At 52.3% G+C, this 21,564-nt stretch overlaps 1 protein-coding gene across 1 annotated transcript in view; it reads left to right on the top strand.

Moving 5' to 3' along the window:
• NOTCH4 (notch receptor 4) overlaps nucleotides 1-21,564 on the top strand; it is a 435,421-nt gene that overhangs the window by 370,498 nt on the left and 43,359 nt on the right. The window contains exon 30 of the mRNA XM_078645863.1: nucleotides 1,134-1,275. Within this exon, the coding sequence (XP_078501989.1) occupies nucleotides 1,134-1,275 (142 nt within the window). The remainder of the gene's footprint in view (nucleotides 1-1,133; nucleotides 1,276-21,564) is intronic.

Here is a 21,564-nt window from a genome sequence, read left to right as displayed (position 1 = left end):
AGTCTTAGATCCTTTGAAGAGGGGCAGCTGCCTACTGTATGGGCAATAAACTGTATCCGCAGGGCTAGGTGACGGCCTGGGATCGGGCCGGACAATCGGGCACTGAGGATGGGGGTCTATCAAAGGATGTGTGCATCAAAGGGACGGAGGGAGGTGTTGGGCGGGTACGGGATGTGGTTCCGAGGCAGGGTCGCGCTGAAAGAGGTGGTTTATGGCCCGAGCGTGTGAGAGCGGGGGCTGTCAATGCGCAGGGAATGTTTGCGAGGTCGAGAGAGAGAGAGAAAGACGCGCTGGCTGTCAGCAGTGGGCAGAGAGGCCATGGCATTCAAAATGGCTGCTGCTTACGCGCACATATGAGCCTGAAAGGGACAAGATGGCGCCGATAATGTTTAAGTCGCAATCTAGATTGTAACACCACCTTCCCCATCTTGTTCAACATTACTTTCAGAATTTATTTTCATTTCATTAACCCAAAAGTTTCCTACAGAATAGAAAACCATGCTTCAACGGAAAACAAACACAGGCATTATTAATCCCTTAAAATGCTTTCCATCACGCACCCACCCAGAGCTGCATTTATCCATGCACAACCCCAGTGAATATTGTTTTCCTAACCAATTTTAATTAAGTGCACAAAAGCAGCATTAGTCCTTTTATTTTTCATTTGTCAAGAAGCATTTGTGGCCTACTTCAGTGCTTTTAGTATGCACTTGTGCAGTAGCATTTTCCTACACGTTAGGCACTTTTCCCCATTTGTTTGCACCGCACACTGTTAATACATGTTACTGAGGGCTCAATTTGAGCAGGTTTTATTTCGCGTTAACCCTGCTCCATCATTGGTGTAAACGCATTGTCCAGTGCATTCTTGGTTTTGACTTCTGTCCAAAGCGCAAAAGGTTGTCATGTCATGTTATTTAACCCTCCTTGTTTAGCGCACAGCTTTATTATTGCCAACCAACACCAGTTCTTCTCTAGGCCTCCCAGTCCTTAAGAGCAAGTGTCCTTTTGGAAAGCATCCTGGTTTTCTAGGAGGCTGCTCCCTTTTCCTGTTACCTCGCCTGTCACAGTTAGAAAGGCAAAGGGCTATACCACAGACTTGCTAAGGCTTTTCCTGCCTGTTAACTCTTTCACAGTTGGATGAGGATTCCTCTGTTCTGGATCACCGCCAGTGGACACAGAAGCACATCAAGGCTGGAGTCCACATCCCACAATCCATTGCACTGACACCCCCACAGGAAGACCCCGAGTGCCGTGACGTGGACGTTAGAGGCCCAGGTATGTCAACAGCTCTTACAAGTTACATGAATAATGCAGGTAAGAAGAGGGTGACTGTTGCTCAGCTCTTAGTCATGCAAATTCTTTTAAGTGCTCCATTAACCCCTTCCGTGCTCCCAGCACGGAAGGGGTTAATGGAGCACTCCCTCCCCAGTGCTGCCGACGACCAATGGCTTACGCAGCCTCGCCTACCATTTAGAACGCCCGCACCACGGCGGAAAAACTGCCGCGGTTAAGGCGTTAAAAAGAGCATTACCTGAATTTCTGCTGACCGCCATTTTAGTCATTCGTGGGCCCAGAGATTGAGAGTGGAAACTGATGCTGAAGACCTCATCTTTGTGTGGGTGAGCATGATGTCTGTTAGGCATAGTACCAAGGACAGCTCATCTTGGCATGTGTGAGACCCATGTGGGTGTAGTTTTGAGTACTTCTGAAGTTATAAGTGAAAGGTAGACGTAAGTTGTGCCCGGTAGAGTACTGGATCATTGGTAGAGTATCATGCTTTGTATACGGTGTACAACGTTTACAACTAAACTTTTACCACACACTACCATTACAACGCAGGCATTACAACGCAAACCATTACAACGCATTGCGCTGGGGGGCGCTCTAGGATAGGGAATAAGTTTAATTTTCTATCCAACACCTTCCCTAGTGTCCACGGGGACTGGAGTTGGAATAGAAAATTATACTTACCACTATCCAGCACCTCTACGCGCTATGCGTTGTAAAGGTTTGCGATGTAAAAACCGCGTTGTAAAGGCATGCGTGGTAAAAGTATGCGTTGTAACGTCATACATCCTTTGTATACCCCACTAAAGGTTTAAGCATCTCAAACTTATACAATGACAGAACCGAATTTCCCTTTGTAGCAGAGATGTCTAAATAATATCTTGGTAATGTCATTAGGGCTACCAAGTTCATGGAAGCTACAGCTACTTGACCTTGAGGACTACAGCCTCTGTTCAGCTCTTCCCGAGAAAAATCTTCAGTCAATTGATTTGTGGGGAAATCTTTCAAAGAGGATTTCCATTTTACTAGTGGTTTGAATAGTAAAGACAGAGAACTTGATGGCTTCTGGTAATCTACCGTTATCGATACTCACACTATTTTTTTGGCAATCTCTTTATTGATTTTATATTTTCAATATATACAATTTCTGCATGCAAACAGTATCAGACTTTGGTTTGTATCATAGATATGGTACTTGTATGTATTTGTGTCCCAATTGCCATATCCAGACAGTAGAAATATGATTAAATACAGACTCTTGAGTGTAACCATTACTCACATCTACTAATCAAGAGAGAGAGGAAACGAGGGACATAGAATCAGGATAATTATCATGACCATATAGTTCTAGTTATCTCGTACATCAAATACGTTATTACACGTCTATTACTGTTTGCCTTTACATTTGATAGCGCACAGACAAGGTGATAACATCAGTATCTGCAGATGGCCAGTTAGTGTCCATAGAATAGTCAGTGATGGCAAGTAATAAAGAGAGAATTGCATGAACTAACACAATAAACCAATAAACATGTGAAACAGATGCTGAGCCCACAGTGTCCCATCGTTTCAGGTATAACTTCTTGTGTTGTTCTTAATGCCAGTGGTCACCAGCCACCCCTTCGCCCGTCAGGTGTGCGCTAGTACACTTACACAAGCAGCTTGCATTCTGTGAGCAAGCGTGTTAGTTGCTCACATAGTGTGTGTCAGTGGAGTCCTCATTTACCATGTCTGCACCGAGCTGTAAAGCAGTACACAGAGCACCCCAGCTTGCTGCAATGGGAGTCCTGCACAGCCCCAACGTTTCTTCACGTCTGCTGGTGAGGCTTTCCGCCTTCTCCCATGCAAGCAATGAACCTCGCCAGGCAGCTATATGTGATTTCCATTTCTTCGTGATCAGCCTTTTAGCTACTATCAGCCCTAGGTCCAGAAATATGGAAGTGACCTTCGTGCTGGGTGTCCTGCGGAATTTGTGCAGCAGGTAGGTTGACCAATCGAAAGATAGCCTGTGACCAGTACAGATGTATAAAATGTCTGCCACTGCATTCCACTAAGTACCCACTAGAGCTCCAGAGCATGTGCACTAGGTCAGCCCCATTTTCAGCGCACCTCGGACACTCTGCATCCACGCAATGGAAATACTGGTTGATTTTAGTAGGTGTAAGGTATGCCCTGTGGACTACATAGAACTGTATTTGCCGGAAGCGTACATTCCAAGGTATACAGACCGGACTCTATAACACTCAGGCCCAATCCGTGTCCGTGAGTTGGTGACCCAAAACCAGCTCCCATTTATGACGGAATGTTTCCAAGCTAATCGCAGCATGAGTTCTTAGTGAGGCTGCGAACCAGCGCGTTAAGTGTCTACCCGACCCCATTACATGTAAGTACTGCAAGGTAAGATGCGTTTGTGGTTCTGTAGTGATGTCCCCCCATTTGGCCGTGAGTGATTATCGATACTCACACTTTTGTAATATTTTACAATGCAGGCCCGGAATTCTCAGTACTTCAAAAAACACAGCAGTCTAACCAACTTCATAACAGTCTCCGATCAACCTCATTTAGGCTAAAATCACCTCTGCCAAAGAGTGAAGGAAACCTAAGTCCACCTTCAAGCCATGAAGGATTCATCTGCTGCTCGTTGAGTCAGTGAGTACTTTGTAGACCTCTTGTTTCCAAATTATTTTCCTGCTAAAAAGAACTTTTTTCGACTTTATCTGACAGCTGCAATTTTTGGAACCTTAGAAAGGTTTTAGAAGTGGTGGGACCTTCCTTCTTAGGCTAACCGCCTAAGTACCTTTAGGGCCATTCTATTGCTAAGAGACTACCCATTTCTTCCGCTCCTCTTAAAGGCCAGATTGCAACTTTCCCGACCATACCGTGGGCATCTGATCCTGCGTTCTTGGACAGTTTTTCAAAGTATCGCATGTGGCACCATCTCTTCTTCTTGAATATGCTTCTCTATGCACAGAAGTATAAAAAAACGTTCTTTTCTGCCTCCCGTTTGAGAAACTCCTCCCTTAAGTTGCTTCATGTCCACAAGAGAAGGCCGCACCGCTCAATAAAGATAAAATCTTCAAACAGGAAACAGGTGGAAGTGTCTACTCTGATCCCACATTACCACGAAACCTCCCATTAATGCCAATGGCTTGTCTATGTGGGTTCCAATGATTTCCAGACAGTTGTGAAGATAGCGATGAAGGCCCTGGCACCCTATTGTTTTTACTTTTAAGGTTTTGTATAGTGCAAAGGAGACCCTTGCGGGTATCAGAGCACTTTCCAGGGCAGGTGTAGATAACATACAGTGTGCTTTACAGGTCCGATATAGGTAGAATACACATGCATAGAAATAAAAATACTATAGGTTGAGTAAATAGATTAGTGATAGCTATTACATATTCGCAGGTTTATAAAGGAATGTATGAAACAGTTCAAGTGAATTTAGCCAAGAGTATCAATTTCACTTCTTTTTTTGAACGATGCCGTGGATGGGTTCAGTCTTCTTTCTGGGGGCAGGGCATTCCAGATCCTGGGAGCCATTCCTGAGAAGGTACGGTTATATATTTTCTTCTTGGTAAAACGTGGTGGTTTCAGTAGAAGATTGTGGGAGCTTCTAGTGGTTCTATTCCCACCCAATAGGATCAATTTCTCCGCTAAGTATCTCAGGGTTGTGTGATGTAATACCCTGTGTGTTGCAGAGCGAAGGCATGATTGCTTGTTATCTGAATGACCTCAGGGGGGCGGTGTGGGGGAGGCCTGACCTGCTTGCAGGTCAGGCCGCCCCCACACCGCACAGCTCCGCCTGTGTGCTCCCGCCTCCCAGCCAGCTGCTGCCGCCTCGAGAATTCGCCTCTGGTATCCCTGCTGTGCCTGCCTCTTGTTCTGCGCTCTGCACTCCAGTTTTGTTCCTGACTTTTCTTTCTACTTATGTTAATTTTATTTTTCTTCTTTTTACTGTGCCTTCTGTTGTTTCTTGCATTTAGTGTTGCCCTGCGTCGCCTCCCCCGTCCCGCTCTTCCCGCCGCTGCCCCCCTGCGGCCCGCCCCCCCCGCGCTCCCATTTGCCGCCCCCGCGCTCCCACCTCCCAGCTGCCCCTCCCTCCCACATCCCCTTATATGGCGGCCGCAGCGCGGTAGAAGGAGCGACCCTTGACCCTACTTGCAGGTCAGGCCGCCTCCACATCACACAGATCCGCCTGTGTGCTCCCGCCTCCCAGCCAGCTGCTGCCGCCTCGAGAGTTCGCAGCTGGTATCCCTGCTGTGCCTGCCTCTCGTTCTGCGCTCTGCGCTCCAGTTTTGTTCCTGACTTCTCTTTTTACTTATCTTCATTTTATCTTTCTTCTTTTTACTGTGCCTTCTGTTGTTTCTTGCATCTAGTGTTGCTCTGCGTCGCCTCCCCGTCCCGCTCTTCCCGCCGATGCCCCCCTGCGGCCCACCCCCCCGCACTCCCAATCGCCGCCCCGCTCCCACCTCCCTCTCCCTCCCACACCCCCTTGTATGGCACGCCAAACCATCAGCAAGAGAACCCAACCACCTCCGATGCCTCCTCCTCAACACCCGCTCTGCCGCAAGCACGCCATCGAACTCTGGGACCTCCTAGACTCAACCACCCCCGACGTCGCCTTCCTGACGGAGTCCTGGCTGAACACCACCTCAGCACCAGACATCGCCATCCCAGAAGGCTATAAGATCTCCCGCAGAGACCACACCAACGGAGTGGGAGGAGGAATCGCCATCATCCACAAGAACACTCTCAGAGTCACTACCAACACCAATGACACCCTCACCACCGCCGAGCACATGCACTTCCAGATCCACACCGAACCCAACACCACCCTCAGAGGAACACTCATCTACAGACCACCCGGACCCCGACCACAATTCAGCGACTCCATCGCTGACCTCATCAGCACACACGCCCTCGCCTCCACGGATTACATCCTCCTCAGGGACCTGAACTTCCACCTCGAGAACAACGACGCCAACTCCACCGCCCTGATCGACAACCTCGCCAACCTCGGACTCAAACAACTCGTGACAACTCCCACCCACGCCGCTGGACACACACTGGACCCCATCTTCTCCGCAAGTCCCCACGTCTCCTTCAACCACACCACCGAACACCACTGGACAGACCACAATGCGTCCACTTCACCTTCAGGAAACCCACCACACACCACCGCACCCAATAGATGCCACGCCGCTGCTCGGGCAAGGCCACCGCGAACCAACTGACCACCACTTTTGCCCTGGGACCACCTGCCGACCCCACCGACCCTGACACCGCCGCCATCAACCTCAAACAGTGGATCAACCACTGCGCACACCCTCGCCCCACTCAAGCCCTCTGCCACCAATCACACCAACAAGAAAGCCGCATGGTTCACCGAAGACCTCCGGACCTCCAAGCGCACCTGTCGGAAGCTGGAGAAGAGCTGGCTCCGCGACCGAACACCAGACAGCTACACCGCCCACAAGAGCGCCACCCGCAGACACCACCAACTCATCAGGACCGCCAAGAGGACAGCCTTCAAGGACCGCCTAGACAGCAACGCACACAACAGCAAAGAGCTCTTCAACATCGTGAAATAACTCTCCAGCACCAATGACATTCCACCATCACAAGACCTGTGCGACTCACTGGCCACCTTCTTTCACCGTAAGATCATCGACATCCACGACAGCTTCGACTCCATTACCCCCACATCCACAACCGAGACCACCCCTCCTACGACCAACACCCGCACCAATCGCCTGACCGCCTGGTCCAACGTCAGCGACGAAGACACCATCAGGACCATGAACTCCATCCACTCCGGATCCCCATCTGACCCATGCCCTTACCACGTTTTCAAGAAAGCCAGCACAGCCATCGCACCCCATCTCGGGAAAACAATCAACATCTCCTTCGAGACAGCAACCTTCCCAGAGAGCTGGAAGCACGCTGAGATCAACGCCCTACTGAAGAAACCCAAGGCGGACCCAACGACCTCAAGAACTTCCGTCCCATCTCCCTGCTCCCCTTCCCGGCGAAAGTCACGGAGAAGATCGTCAACAGACAGCTGACCCGCTACCTCGAAGACAACAACATACTGGACCCATCCCAGTCCGGCTTCCACAGCAACCACAGCACGGAGACCGCCCTCATTGCCGCCACCGACGACATCAGGATCCTCATGCACAAAGGACAAACTGCTGCCCTCATCCTCTGGACATATCAGCAGCCTTCGACGCGGTCTGCCACCGTACCCTAACAGCACGCCTCCATGACGCCGGAATCCAAGAGAAGGCCCTGGCCTGGACCACATCCTTCCTCTCCGGCAGAACCCAGAGAGTCCGCCTCCCACCCTTCCGCTCCAAGACCACCGAGATCATTGCGGCATCCCACAGGGATCATCCCACAGCCCGACGCTGTTCAATATCTACATGGCACCACTCGCCCATGTCGCCCGACAACATAGCCTCAACATCGTCTCCTACGCCGACGACACCCAGCTGATCATATCCCTCACCGAAGACCCCCACACCGCCAAAACCAACCTCCACAGAGGAATGAAGGCCGTCGCCGAATCGATGAAGGACAGCAGGCTGAAGCTGAATTCTGACAAAACAGAGGTCCTCATTCTCGGCCTCACCCCCTCAGCCTGGGACGACTCCTGGTGGCCAACATCGCTAGGAACAGCCCCAGAATCCTCCGACCACGCACGCAACCTGGGGGTCATCCTCGACTCCTCCCTCTCCATGACCAAGCAGGTCAACGCCGTCCCTGCTTCCTGCTTCAACACCCTCCAAATGCTCCGTAGGATCTTCAAATAGATCCCCTCCGACACGAGAAAAACAGTCACCCTGGCCCTCGTCACCAGCAGACTGGATTACGGGAATGCCCTCTACGCAGGAACAACAAACAAGCTCCTGAGACGGCTGCAACGCATCCAGAACGCCTCGGCACGACTGATCCTCGATATCCCCCGACACGGCCACATCACACCACACCTGAGAGGCCTGAACTGGCTCCCCGTCAACAACAGGATCACCTTCAAACTCCTCATCCACGCACACAAAGCTCTACACAACGCCGGACCAGCATACCTCAACAACCGACTCAGCTTCTACACCCCCACCCGCATCCTCCGCTCGACCAACCTCGCCTCGCCACAGTCCCTCGCATCCGGAAAACCACCGCCGGAGGCAGATCCTTCTCCTACCTCGCCGCCAAGACCTGGAACACCCTCCCTACAAGCCTACGACAGACCCAGGACCTGCTGGCCTTCAGAAGACTTCTCAAGACCTGGCTTTTCGATCAGTAGCAGGCCCCCCTCCTGCCCTCCCTCCCAGCGCCTTGAGACCCTCACGGGTAGGTAGCGCGCTTTACAAATGAATTGATTGAATTTAATTGATTGATTGATGGAGCCTCACACTACAGACTCTGGAGCACATTATAAGAGAGGCAGACTCTCTCACAAGGAAAGCAACCATCTCAGCTGCAGTTACAGGGAAGTCTGATGAATGCACCATGTTTTTCTGGTTGTGGTGGTGGCGGCAAGATGAGAGCCCAGTGGCATTGCTGCCGTACATATAGATACAGAATGTCAAAAGCTACTGTTGTATGCATGTATGGAAGGGAGGTTTGGTAACACAACAGAAAACGAATAAACTGCATGTCACAAGGAAGAAGAGTTCAGACCCACCCCAACAGTAGGTTGAACTCTAGCATTAAGCCGAGAATGCTGGGCCTCCACCAAATTCCTAGCAGTGCAACCTTGAGGCATCAGGGGCCTGAACATCATGCAGCCACACACAAAAACACAAACACGGGCATGCACACATGCAAGCTTACAACGAATCCCACTGCCTTGCTCTTTCCTATGTACATTCTCCTAGACCCACCGAGAGAGTACTGATAAGGTTAAATATTAGTGGAGTCATCAAATGAGCAGTTTGCAGCCCTTGTGGCAGCAACCAGGGGTTGACCTATTTTGAAACAATGCATAGATAGACCCATGCATTGGTTCATGCATTCAACTCTGCTAGGAGAAATCCAGCACGCCTGTATCAGGAAAGGGAAGGGGGCTCCTGAATGTTATAGAGTGATGCATTAATTGCATGCTGACCAAGTAGTAAGCCACTAGAGAAGATCTCTGAAGATGCCACATAGATATTAATTCACATCTTGAACATGCACTGCCTGGACTCCAGTGCTCGGGCTGAGGCTCAGGTTAAAAGTTTCAAGGGATTCCCACCAGGTAGCCACTGCTTTCAATTCTGTTCAAAAGCCTGAAGATCTGTGATATAATCAATGTGGGGGAATATGTTACGTAACTTTTGCACTAGTTGAAGGGTTGGTCTACTGGGGAATATTATCTGTAAAACTAGTTTACTGGGCCTGCCCTATTGTGTTTTTATCTAGGAGCCTAAATCGATATTTCTATTTTATGCCCTTGTACGGTTATAATCAATAATATCCCTATAAAGGCATAGGAATCATATCCATATTTAGTCGTAGCCCATGCAGTCACATTAAGCAAGGCTACTTCCCCGGACTCCTAGAAAGCACAACGAGTTCTCTAAACAAAACAAACCTCCAGCAACCTGGGAAATCCCCATTGCTTTTGTTTTGATTTCGTCCTAGAACTCCTGTGAAGCACTGTAAGAACGGCCAGTTCTTAGTGACATCTTTATTGACGTCTTATGTCCAACCTTACGTCAAACCCGCACCTTTCAGGTATAAATATACCAACGTTGCCTTAAGCAAACACACGGTGGTGGTTTTGGAGCAGAGCAGCTATCTACTTGCCCGAGAGCCCAGCTGATGCGAGAGCCCACGGACGCTGCCCCTCCCCTTTGACGCACTGAGAGAGACGCTGTCTTTTCTCCTGCCGAGAAATCCAGCTCCGGTGTTTCCAGATACCTTCGCAGGTTACTGGGATATCGAGTCCTGAGAGAGAGATACAAGACCTCCTGCTTTCTATTACCCAGGTACGGAGCTGACTAAACCCTTAAAGAGAATTCTTGAGTCAGATTCTTGGCAAAACCAACTTAACTTAAACTGCTACTTACTTACTCCTTCCCACGTATTAGGCTTAGGTCAGGTATCCCGGGGTAGGCGTATTTAGAAGCACCAGTTGAGTACGTTAGTCAATGTATATATGTATGTATATATTTCATCTATTTTAAAGTATCATATGGCTAAGAAACCATATCAATGCTTTTACAGTATTATTTTATAATCCTCCTTTTACTGTACGCACTTTACTTTACTATGAGTATTGCAATTGTGGCAATTCATTTCTCTTGCATGAGAAAGAAGACTGCTCAATAAATTACACCTTTTATTGAAAACGCCCGTCTCTCTTTTCTCTGCACTCTGGTGAAACTAAGTATGCACACTTGACTGAGTGAAATAGCTGTCTATTGTTTTCACACGACTCTAGAGATACACTCTTATTCTGGGGGAGCAAAGTTGTCATGTTTTATGGTTGTCAGAAGCTAATCCCTTCTTGTCTATCCAGGGAGGTTAAACTCCTCCTCGTTTATTCCAGAAAGTTTCCAGTGACCTCTGAGCTAGCTGGCAAACCTTAAGTCTAATATAGTCAGTAGAGACCTAGGTGACCTCAGTCCCACGTCTACACTGCTGTTTATATTATTCCAATGCGCAGAGCCTATTGGGAATATAGGAACTACACTACATGGCGCCCAGCGTTTGGTAAGGCGATAAATCTAACGCAAGACGTTAGAGTAACTCAGTCGTGCTTTTTCACACAGTCCCTTTTTCCCGTAAATACTCCAAAAGACGTCTGGAGTGGGTAAAAGGTTAAAATCCGCCGGAACTTAGTAGGAAGAGATTTCTATATATAGTTTTTGGTTTAGTCAACGTTGAAGGATACAGTGTTCCAAAATATTGTGCACCTAATCTTTGTTTCCTTGAAACTTGATCTGCAACAAAAACCTTTCTGTCAGTAAAATGGGAGAAAGTGATGACGAAAGGGAGGCAGCTAGAATAGCAGCTCAACTCCTAGCGGATGACACAAGTCTCCAACAGAATGACCCGGATGCTATACTCATTCCGGTCAACATAAGAAAAACTATAACTCTTAAACTTATAGAAAATGGACTAACACCAAGAGGTGGTACAGTCATATTCGTGGTAGAGGCCCATGAATATCGGCAGACAGAGGTATTCTATTCATGGATAAACTTTCCAGCAGCAAACGCTGTCACACACGACTTCCACTATTACAAAATAGAGGAACCTCCGGAAGAATACACCCCTTTCGGGGAGGTGGAAATCCCATTAAATTACCAAGAGCACCTGCTCTGGTTTAAAGGCGCCCTAAAACAAAATAATCACATCACCAGGCTCGGTCCACTAGGTAGACCAGGAGCAACGTGGCCGGTTCTAGCCAGCTACACACCACATCCAGACATAGAAAAAATGTCAGACCGGGAACTATTAGCACATCTAAAACAACGGATTAAAATACATAGACAATTAGTCCAATATGAAATGCGGACTTCAACAGTCCAAACAGCTATTAACATTCCACAGCTGACCCCTCATCAGGGGAACAGGAACAAAATTACACCACAGAACATACAATCATGTCTGGGTAAAGTACCCGTAAAACGGGAACAAATTCCATTCTGGTTAGCACAAAAAATAACTCAAATAGAGGCAGTATTTCCGGATACTACCCCTTCTGAGAAACACAGAATTCTGACTATCTGTCTTCCAATGGGGATCGCACCACATGTGGAGCACTGTGACACTTGGGGCACAGTCTTTGCTTCCATTTACACAAAAACACATGGTGTTCCGTCCATGGCAGTAATACCAGATGTACTAAGACAGATTCAAAATGAATACGGTCCAGAACCCGCTTTAACTCTGGGTATGAAATTACTGAAAGACTTCAAGCAGGTTGTTGGACCCGGCCTCCTGGCGTGGTCCTACCGCTCCCGCATGGCGGGCCCAGGTCGACATCGGCCCGCCACCGGACCTCGGACGGCCCCCTCGGCCCGATCCTGCACGCCCCAACACCACCGGTCCGGCTACCATCCCGGTCCCCCATCACCGGCCTGGCCCCAGCGTAGGCCCATCACGACCCAAGCACGAGGCCGTGCCCGACTCCATCTTGGGCCCACCACGTCACAACCACGTGGCCTCGGCCCCAGCCTCGGCCCCAGCGAAGCCCCGACATCGAGGCACCAAGATCCACCCAGGTGGTCGAGTGGCCACTCGACAGACCCCGGAGGAAGAGGAGTTTCGATGGCCCTCCAGCCGTCCCCGGACGCCTGGTATCGATCGCCCTCCGGCCTCCCTGGGCGCTGGCTCCACCCCCCTGCTGGGTGTCTGGACAACATCAACCCGGCCCCTCTGGCCCCCAGGCGCGAGGGTCCGGACATCAAAGGACCTCCGTCCTATATCTGGGCCAGCCCCGGAGTAGGACGCCAGTTGTATCCTGGACTGGAAGCCCCGCTGACGCTGTCACGGCCAACACCAGACGAACTCATCCTCCCGGTAACCTGAAACCATCTGAGAGCCTGCTGGCGCTGCCGCGGCCTACCTTGCTGAACCATCCGAGAGCCTGCTGGCGTTGCCGCGGCCTCCCTTGCTGAACCTTCCGAGAGCCTGCTGGCGCTGCCGCGGCCTCCCTTGCTGAACCTTCCGAGAGCCTGCTGGCGCTGCCGCGGCCTACCTTGCTGAACCTTCCGAGAGCCTGCTGGCGCTGCCGCGGCCTCCCTTGCTGAACCATCCGAGAGCCTGCTGGCGCTGCCGCGGCCTACCTTGCCGAACCATTCTGTAAGCCTGCTGGCGCTGCCGCGGCTCGAACCTCGCAGAACCCCCCAGCTCGAGGATTGAGAGCTGTGCGTAGGGTATCCCTTCCTCCGCCCAGAAACTAGACTGTCCCGCTACCTACCCCCCTTGTCGAGACTTTACGGCTCCCTCGATCCATCTGTATGTACTGCCAAGAACCAGCAACCGTTATTACCTATAAAAGCTTAAGAACTTGACCTCTTGCGTGGTGTCCGTTTGTAGTGTTGTGATTACTCTGCTGTACGATCCTCAGAGAGGGCCCTCATTCCGGAGGCCTCTCTGCATTGCTCGGCCACTCCTCGAAGGAGAGGTGGACCTAGGGGTGGTCAGTCAGACATCTTCTGCCACCCCGGGGCTGCCTTTCTAACATTGGTGGCAAGCGCCTGGATCCGAGCCCACGCAGATCGTACAGCGAGTGATTCACTCGCTACCCAGAGAAATCCACTGCGACCATGAGCACAGAATTCCAGAACGAGAAAATGGAAGACTACAGTCACAAGGAGCTAAAGCAATTCAGCAAAGACCTAGGCATCGCTACCACTGGCTTAAGCACCAAAGAAGACTTTAAATCGGCCCTGCAGGCCTGGGTGGACGCCGGCGAGGCGCCACCTCCGAGTGAAGATAACCCGGGCCCGAACGGAGGCCCGGAGGCCGAGACGAACCCAGCGGGAGGGAGACCCGCAAACCCAGACACGGGCCTCTCCCACGAAGACGCCCGAGAACGAGAGAGGAACCGGCTCCACGAGTTGGATCTGGCTCGACTCAGACAAGAAGGAGAAATCCAACTGGCAGAAAGGAAGTTAGCCCTCGAAGAGAAAAAACTCATGCTCGAGCACGAGCGCGTCCTCAAAGAAATGGAACTTAAAGCCAAGGCAAACGAGACTGCCATCTCCGGGGGTAAGACCTCACACCCCCCGGTGGACACAAAAGTGCACATACCCAAGGATGTCGTCAAGGAGTACTATAAGAACGACGACATCCAACAGTGGTTCAAAGCCTACGAGGTCGCCATGACCGCCCATCGAGTACCCCTCAAGGACTGGGGCGCCGGCCTGTGGGGGAAGTTTATCAACGAAGGGAGAGACGCCCTGCTGGAGCTCCCTGATACCGAGATGACCTCGTACGAGCACATGAAGACCGCCCTCCTCACTCGCTACGGACTCACCCCCGAGATGTACCGGCAGCGATTCCGAGACTGCAAAAAAATCCCCGGTACCACGTGGGTGGAGTACGTGAACTATTACAGTAGAGCCTTCGAGGGGTGGATTCGGGGCTGCCAGGTCACCACCTACCAGCAGTTGATCAACCTCATTCTATGGGAACATCTTTCCAATAACTGCTTCATCGAACTCCGGCAACACCTCCTCGACAGCAAACTGACTGAGCCACGAAAACTCACTGTCGAGGCGGATAGATGGGTGAGCACCCGAGTCCCCCGGAATCCGATGGGAGACTACGGCCGGGGATCCCCGGGGAACCACCGACCACGAGGCGGTGGAGTAGACCAGAGTCGGGGTCGAGACGCCCCCCAGGGGTCCTCCCCTACCCCCACGTCACCAACCCTGGGCCGGAGAGGGGGCCCCCCAGCCAGACCAGGGCCCCGCCTGAACGTTACGTGCCACAGATGCCAGCGACAGGGTCATTATGCGAATGACCCCATCTGCCCGATGAATCAGCGACCCGGCACTACCGGTCCCCCAACCCGCCAGATCGCGGCCGCTGCCCTGGGTGAAGAAAGGAGTGAAGAGGAGGACGACAACCCCGAGCAGGCCGAGTGGGAGCCCGCCGCCATGACCTTAGCATGCCTGGGTACTCACGACCTGATCCCCCGAGGCCCGATCCCCGGCAACACCCAGAAATACCGCCAGTGGGTCACCATCAATGCTCGCCGGACCGAAGCCCTCCGTGACACTGGGGCCAGCGTGACAGCGGTCCGCTGCCATCTGGTGACCCCGGAACAGATCCTTCCTAACGTCCTCTGCCCAGTCCGGTCCGCGGATAACTCAGAGACTTTGTGCCAGATGGCCCGCATCCCCTTCGAGTGGGGAGGAGTGTCGGGCGTGCTGAAAGTGACTGTCCGCGACGATGCCCCCGTGGACTGCCTCCTTGGGAACGACCTAGAAAGTTCCCCCTGGGCTAGCGTTGAACGAAGGGAGCACCTGGGGATGCTAGGCCTTCCCGAGTGGGTCTGTGCGACCACCCGCTCCATGACCGCCCGGGCCTCCACCCCAGCGGGGGAAGCTCCGACCGAGGAGCCAGAGTGGCCCGCGCCTCCGCCGCCCGTCGTCCCCGAGGACGCCGACCCCGAACACGGCCCCCAAGGGCCCGACCAAGAAGATCTCACCGAGCTCGGCCACCTGCCAGAACTCGCTCAATGGCGCCAAGAAGGTGGCCCCACCCGCGAACAGTTCCGGCAGGAACAGAAAACCTGCCCCTCCCTCGAGGGGATTCGACAGCAAGCCGCTACTCAAGCAGCTGGAGACTCCGCGGGGTCCCACTGGATTTATTGGGACAACGACCTTCTCTACAGTGAGCAGAAAATTGCTGAACTAGGGGCCGGCCGGGTCTTGGTCGTACCCCTCCGATTCAGAGACTTCCTCCTGAACTTAGCACATGATGTGCCCCTCGCCGGGCACCTGGGGCAGGACAAAACTTACAGCCGCCTGGTGACCCATTTCTTCTGGCCAAAAATGCGCACCGATGTGCATAACCACTGCAGGACCTGCCCGACCTGTCAAGCCAGCGGGAAGAGCGGGGGGAAAGTCAAAGCCCCGCTCCAGCCGTTTCCCGTGGTGACTACCCCCTTCGAGCGAGTGGGAATAGACATCGTGGGGCCCCTGGACCCTCGAACCTCGCAGGGGCACCGCTTCATCCTCGTCCTGGTGGACCATGCTACCCGCTATCCCGAAGCCATCCCCCTCCGAACCATCACGGCCCCCGTGGTGGGCCGAGCCCTCATGAGCATCTTCTCCCGAGTCGGCTTCCCCCGAGAAGTCGTGAGTGATCGGGGCTCCAACTTTATCTCGAAGCATATGCGGTCCCTATGGCAACAGTGCGGGGTCGCCTATAAATTCACCACCCCGTATCATCCCCAAGGAAATGGACTAGTGGAACGATTTAACAGAACCCTGAAGGGGATGATCAAGGGCCTAGAGGAACCACTCCGGCGCAAATGGGATGTCCTGCTACCCTGCCTCCTGTTCGCCTACCGAGAAGTACCCCAGAAGTCCCTGGGGTTCAGTCCTTTCGAACTCTTGTACGGACACCCGGTCGGAGGCCCCCTCAGCCTGGTCAAGGAAGGCTGGGAGACAGCAGTTCGAGATGCCCCACCTGATGTCTACCGGTACCTCCTGACACTCCGCAATCATACTCGAAAGTTCAGGGAACTTGCCGAGGCCAACCTTGAGGCCAGTCAGGAGGAAAATGAAACGCTGGTATGACCAGAACGCCTCGTCCATCGAATTCGAGCCGGGCCAGCAGGTCTGGGTCATGTCCCCGGTCGAACCCTGTGCCCTCCAGGACAAATGGACGGGGCCCTTCAAGGTGGTGGAGCGCAAGAGCCCCGTCACCTATCTGGTGGACATGGAGTCCCCCAGGAACCCCCTCCGGGTTCTGCATGCTAACCGACTCAAGCCACACTTTGCACGCACTGAACTGAGTCTGCTGCTAGCGACCGATGACGGAGCTGAAGACGACTCCGAACCACTACCAGATCTCCTCAGCACCACCGAGAAAGACGGCTCCTTCGAAGGGGTCCGGCTCTCCTCTACCCTGACCCCAGAGCAGCAACAGGACTGCCGGAGGCTGCTGGGGTAGTTTGCGGATCTGTTTTCCCTCACTCCGGGGGTCACCCGGTGGTGTGTCCACGATGTGGACACAGGAGACAGCCCGCCTGTAAAACACCGAGCTTTTCGAGTGCCCGACCGGGTTCGGGCCTGCATCCAATCAGAAGTGGCCAAGATGTTAGCTCTGGGGGTAGTCGAACCCTCCAACAGTCCCTGGGCCAGTCCCGTTGTCCTGGTCCCCAAAGCCGCCACCCCCGGAGCAGCTCCGGAGCTCTGGTTCTGTGTTGACTACAGGGGACTGAATGCCGTCACCAGGACCGACGCCCATCCCATCCCCAGGGCGGATGAATTGATCGATTGCCTAGGGGCCGCCAAATACCTCAGCACCTTCGATCTCACGGCGGGTATTGGCAGATCGGCCTTACCCTTGGTGCACAAGAGCGATCGGCCTTCTCGACACCAGATGGCCACTATCACTTCAAAGTGATGCCCTTTGGCATGAAGAACGCACCAGCAACCTTCCAGAGACTAGTGAACCAGGTGCTGGCCGGTCTAGAGGAGTACAGCGCCGCCTATCTCGATGACATTGCCGTGTACAGCCTCCACTGGGATGAGCACCTGACCCACCTCTGGACAGTCCTGACGGCCCTTCGGCGGGCCGGACTCACCATCAAAGCCAGTAAGTGCCAGATAGGCCAAGGGTCCGTGACCTATCTGGGACACCAAGTGGAGAGCGGCCAAGTGGCTCCCCTCCAACTAAAGATAGACGCCATCCGGGCCTGGGAGCCCCCGGTCACCCAGACCGCCGTCCGAGCCTTCCTGGGGCTCACGGGATATTATCGGCGATTTATAAAGAACTACGGGAGCATTGTGGGGCCCCTCACAGAACTGACCTCAAAGAAACTACCACCAAAAGTGCACTGGACCCCAGAGTGTCAGACAGCCTTTGAGACTCTGAAGACTGCCATGTGCACCGCCCCTGTGCTCCAGGCCCCCGACTACAGCAGAGAGTTTGTGGTCCAAACCGACGCCTCAGAGCACGGCATCGGGGCGGTCCTGTCCCAAGTTAACTCCGAAGGAATCGACCGGCCTGTGGCCTTCATCAGCCGACGCCTACTGGCAAGAGAACTGCGATGGAGCACCATCGAGAGGGAAGCCTTCGCCGTGGTGTGGGCCCTCAAGAAGCTCCGACCCTACCTCTTCGGCACCCACTTCCGAGTCCAGACCGACCACCAGCCCCTGCGGTGGTTAATGCAAATGCGGGGAGAAAACCCGAAACTGCTGCGCTGGTCCATTTCCCTGCAGGGGATGGATTTCACGGTAGAACATCGCCCTGGCAACGACCACGCCAATGCTGACGGCCTGTCCCGATTCTTCCGCCTCGGCGAGGAGAATCCCCAAGAAGATGGGTGACTCTCCCCTGCCTTCAGCTGGGGGGGACGCGTGTTGGACCCGGCCTCCTGGCGTGGTCCTACCGCTCCCGCATGGCGGGCCCAGGTCGACATCGGCCCGCCACCGGACCTCGGACGGCCCCCTCGGCCCGATCCTGCATGCCCCAACACCACCGGTCCGGCTACCATCCCGGTCCCCCATCACCGGCCTGGCCCCAGCGTAGGCCCATCACGACCCAAGCACGAGGCCGTGCCCGACTCCATCTTGGGCCCACCACGTCACAACCACGTGGCCTCGGCCCCAGCCTCGGCCCCAGCGAAGCACCGACATCGAGGCACCAAGATCCACCCAGGTGGTCGAGTGGCCACTCGACAGACCCCGGAGGAAGAGGAGTTTCGATGGCCCTCCAGCCGTCCCCGGACGCCTGGTATCGATCGCCCTCGGGCCTCCCTGGGCGCTGGCTCCACCCCCCTGCTGGGTGTCTGGACAACATCAACCCGGCCCCTCTGGCCCCCAGGCGCGAGGGTCTGGACATCAAAGGACCTCCGTCCTATATCTGGGCCAGCCCCGGAGTAGGACGCCAGTTGTATCCTGGACTGGAAGCCCCGCTGACGCTGTCACGGCCGACACCAGACGAACTCATCCTCCCGGTAACCTGAAACCATCTGAGAGCCTGCTGGCGCTGCCGCGGCCTACCTTGCTGAACCATCCGAGAGCCTGCTGGCGCTGCCGCGGCCTCCCTTGCTGAACCTTCCGAGAGCCTGCTGGCGCTGCCGCGGCCTCCCTTGCTGAACCTTCCGAGAGCCTGCTGGCGCTGCCGCGGCCTACCTTGCTGAACCTTCCGAGAGCCTGCTGGCGCTGCCGCGGCCTCCCTTGCTGAACCATCCGAGAGCCTGCTGGCGCTGCCGCGGCCTACCTTGCCGAACCATTCTGTAAGCCTGCTGGCGCTGCCGCGGCTCGAACCTCGCAGAACCCCCCAGCTCGAGGATTGAGAGCTGTGCGTAGGGTATCCCTTCCTCCGCCCAGAAACTAGACTGTCCCGCTACCTACCCCCCTTGTCGAGACTTTACGGATCCCTCGATCCATCTGTATGTACTGCCAAGAACCAGCAACCGTTATTACCTATAAAAGCTTAAGAACTTGACCTCTTGCGTGGTGTCCGTTTGTAGTGTTGTGATTACTCTGCTGTACGATCCTCAGAGAGGGCCCTCATTCCGGAGGCCTCTCTGCATTGCTCGGCCACTCCTCGAAGGAGAGGTGGACCTAGAGGTGGTCTGTCAGACATCTTCTGCCGCCCCGGGGCTGCCTTTCTAACACAGGTCTCGGCTATATTATTAGCCAACATAAAAGGAGAAGCAGCATCTGTGGTGATCCGCCAGAAATTGAAAGAAACAGATATAGCAGAACAGCCATTTGAACTTGCCAGAATCATAGAAAAATCATATGAAGAACTAGGAAGAGATAGTTTGGGTGGGAAACCAGTAAAACCCCAACTAACGGAAAATCCTGAAAAGATATTTATTAAAAATAATCTAAACACTCCAAAAAAGAGCTGGGATGGAAATAAACAATCCACTCCCAAAGAAAAAAGATTCCAGTCCAGAGGAAGGTCTCCTCGGCGGAGAGAAAGATCTCCGGACCAAGGACACAAGTCTCCCCAGAGGGAGCCCTCTGAGAAAAGATACAACCTTAGAAATAGGGATAATCTGAAGAAACCTGATAGATATCAAGATATTGATACACGTCCCTCTCGATCTTTTCAGACTTCCTCGCAGAAATCGGAAAGAAGAGGACGGTCAGAACTCAGGGAATAGCACGTCAAGTCCAAAGACAAGGAACCTGCTCATCAAAGTAAAAAATTACAATTTCCAAGAAAGAAGGTAGCCAGTATTAAAATAATTAAACATGCCGAGGATACTAAGGACACAACTGAAAAACGGAGAGTGGGCACAGACAATGCTAGACAGCGCAGCAGAAGTGACAATAGCTCGCAAGATCCTGATGAATCATCTGGAGACAGTGGACACGAATGAATACAGTCAGGTGGAAACTGCAGATACCAGAGTTAGCAAACCTCATAAAATATACGAAATAACATTACATATAGAGGGAGATAAGACTAGGAAAGTAAGGGGTCTATTTTGGGATAACCTTTCCAAAGGCTATGACATGCTTTTAGCTGAGAAAGACTGGCCACCAGAGTTTGTCAGGGAGTGCCCTCATGGCGAAGAAATTATTATGCCTGCCTTCTCAAATCATATTCCAATTCATAAAAAATATACATATGCAAGAATATGGGCAGTAGCCCAAGCTCCTGCATTATATAAAAACCATGTAGGATGGGATGAGGACTCTCCTCCTCACAAAATCCAGTTAAAATGTCAACCAACTGCACAAAGGCAGTAACCAATTAAGCAAGAAGCTAAAAAACAAGTCAGGGAGATCTTAGATCAACTTGAATACCAGGGGGTGATTGAAACATGCACCTCACAAATGAACAATCCTTTGTTTCCTGTCTCCAAGCCAGACGATTCGTATTGTCTAGTTTTGGACTACAGACACCTTAACTCATGTTGCAAAACTTTTGCAGTACAAAACTCACACAGTGCAGCAGTAATGAATAACATCGTGCGCAAAAAATACAAAACAACATTAGACATCTCTAATGGATTCTTTTGTCAAAACATTGCACCTGAAAGCAGGTATTTGACCGCTTTCTCAATAATGGGGTTGCAGAAAAATTTCTGTCGACTCCCACAGGGATTCAAGAAAGGCCCAGGATTATTCTCAGCAAGAGTAACAGAGTTACTACAAATATATGATGATGAAGCATTATCATATAACGATGACATCTATCTAACAGCGGATGACTTGGATACTCACTTGAAAAGAGTGAACACCATAATACTTGGGTTCGCAGCAGAGGGTTACAAATTCAACTTTAAAAAGTCACGAATTGCCCATCTAACTGTCCTGTTTTTAGGATATGAATTATCAAGTGAAGGCAAAAGCCTAGCAGACAATTTATTAGAGAAATGCGCTGTAATCCAAGCACCAAAAACACTGAAGAACTTACAATCAATACTAGGTTTCCTGAATTTCGGAAGAACTTACATTCTAAATTATGCAGAGAGGGTTAAACCTCTCTATGAATTAATAAAAGCTGATTTCAAACCAATCAATTGGACTCAAAAACACACAGAAATTTTGAGATCCTTGCAAATAGACATGTTAGCTAAAACAAAATTGCAAACTCGCGAAAACACACGCAACCTTGTAATCCGAG

The sequence above is a fragment of the Lissotriton helveticus genome, chromosome 5_1 (assembly GCF_964261635.1).
Source record: "Lissotriton helveticus chromosome 5_1, aLisHel1.1, whole genome shotgun sequence".
NCBI lineage: Eukaryota > Metazoa > Chordata > Amphibia > Caudata > Salamandridae > Lissotriton > Lissotriton helveticus.
Note: the sequence above shows the minus strand (reverse complement) of the source record. Positions and strands in the feature narration are given on the sequence as shown.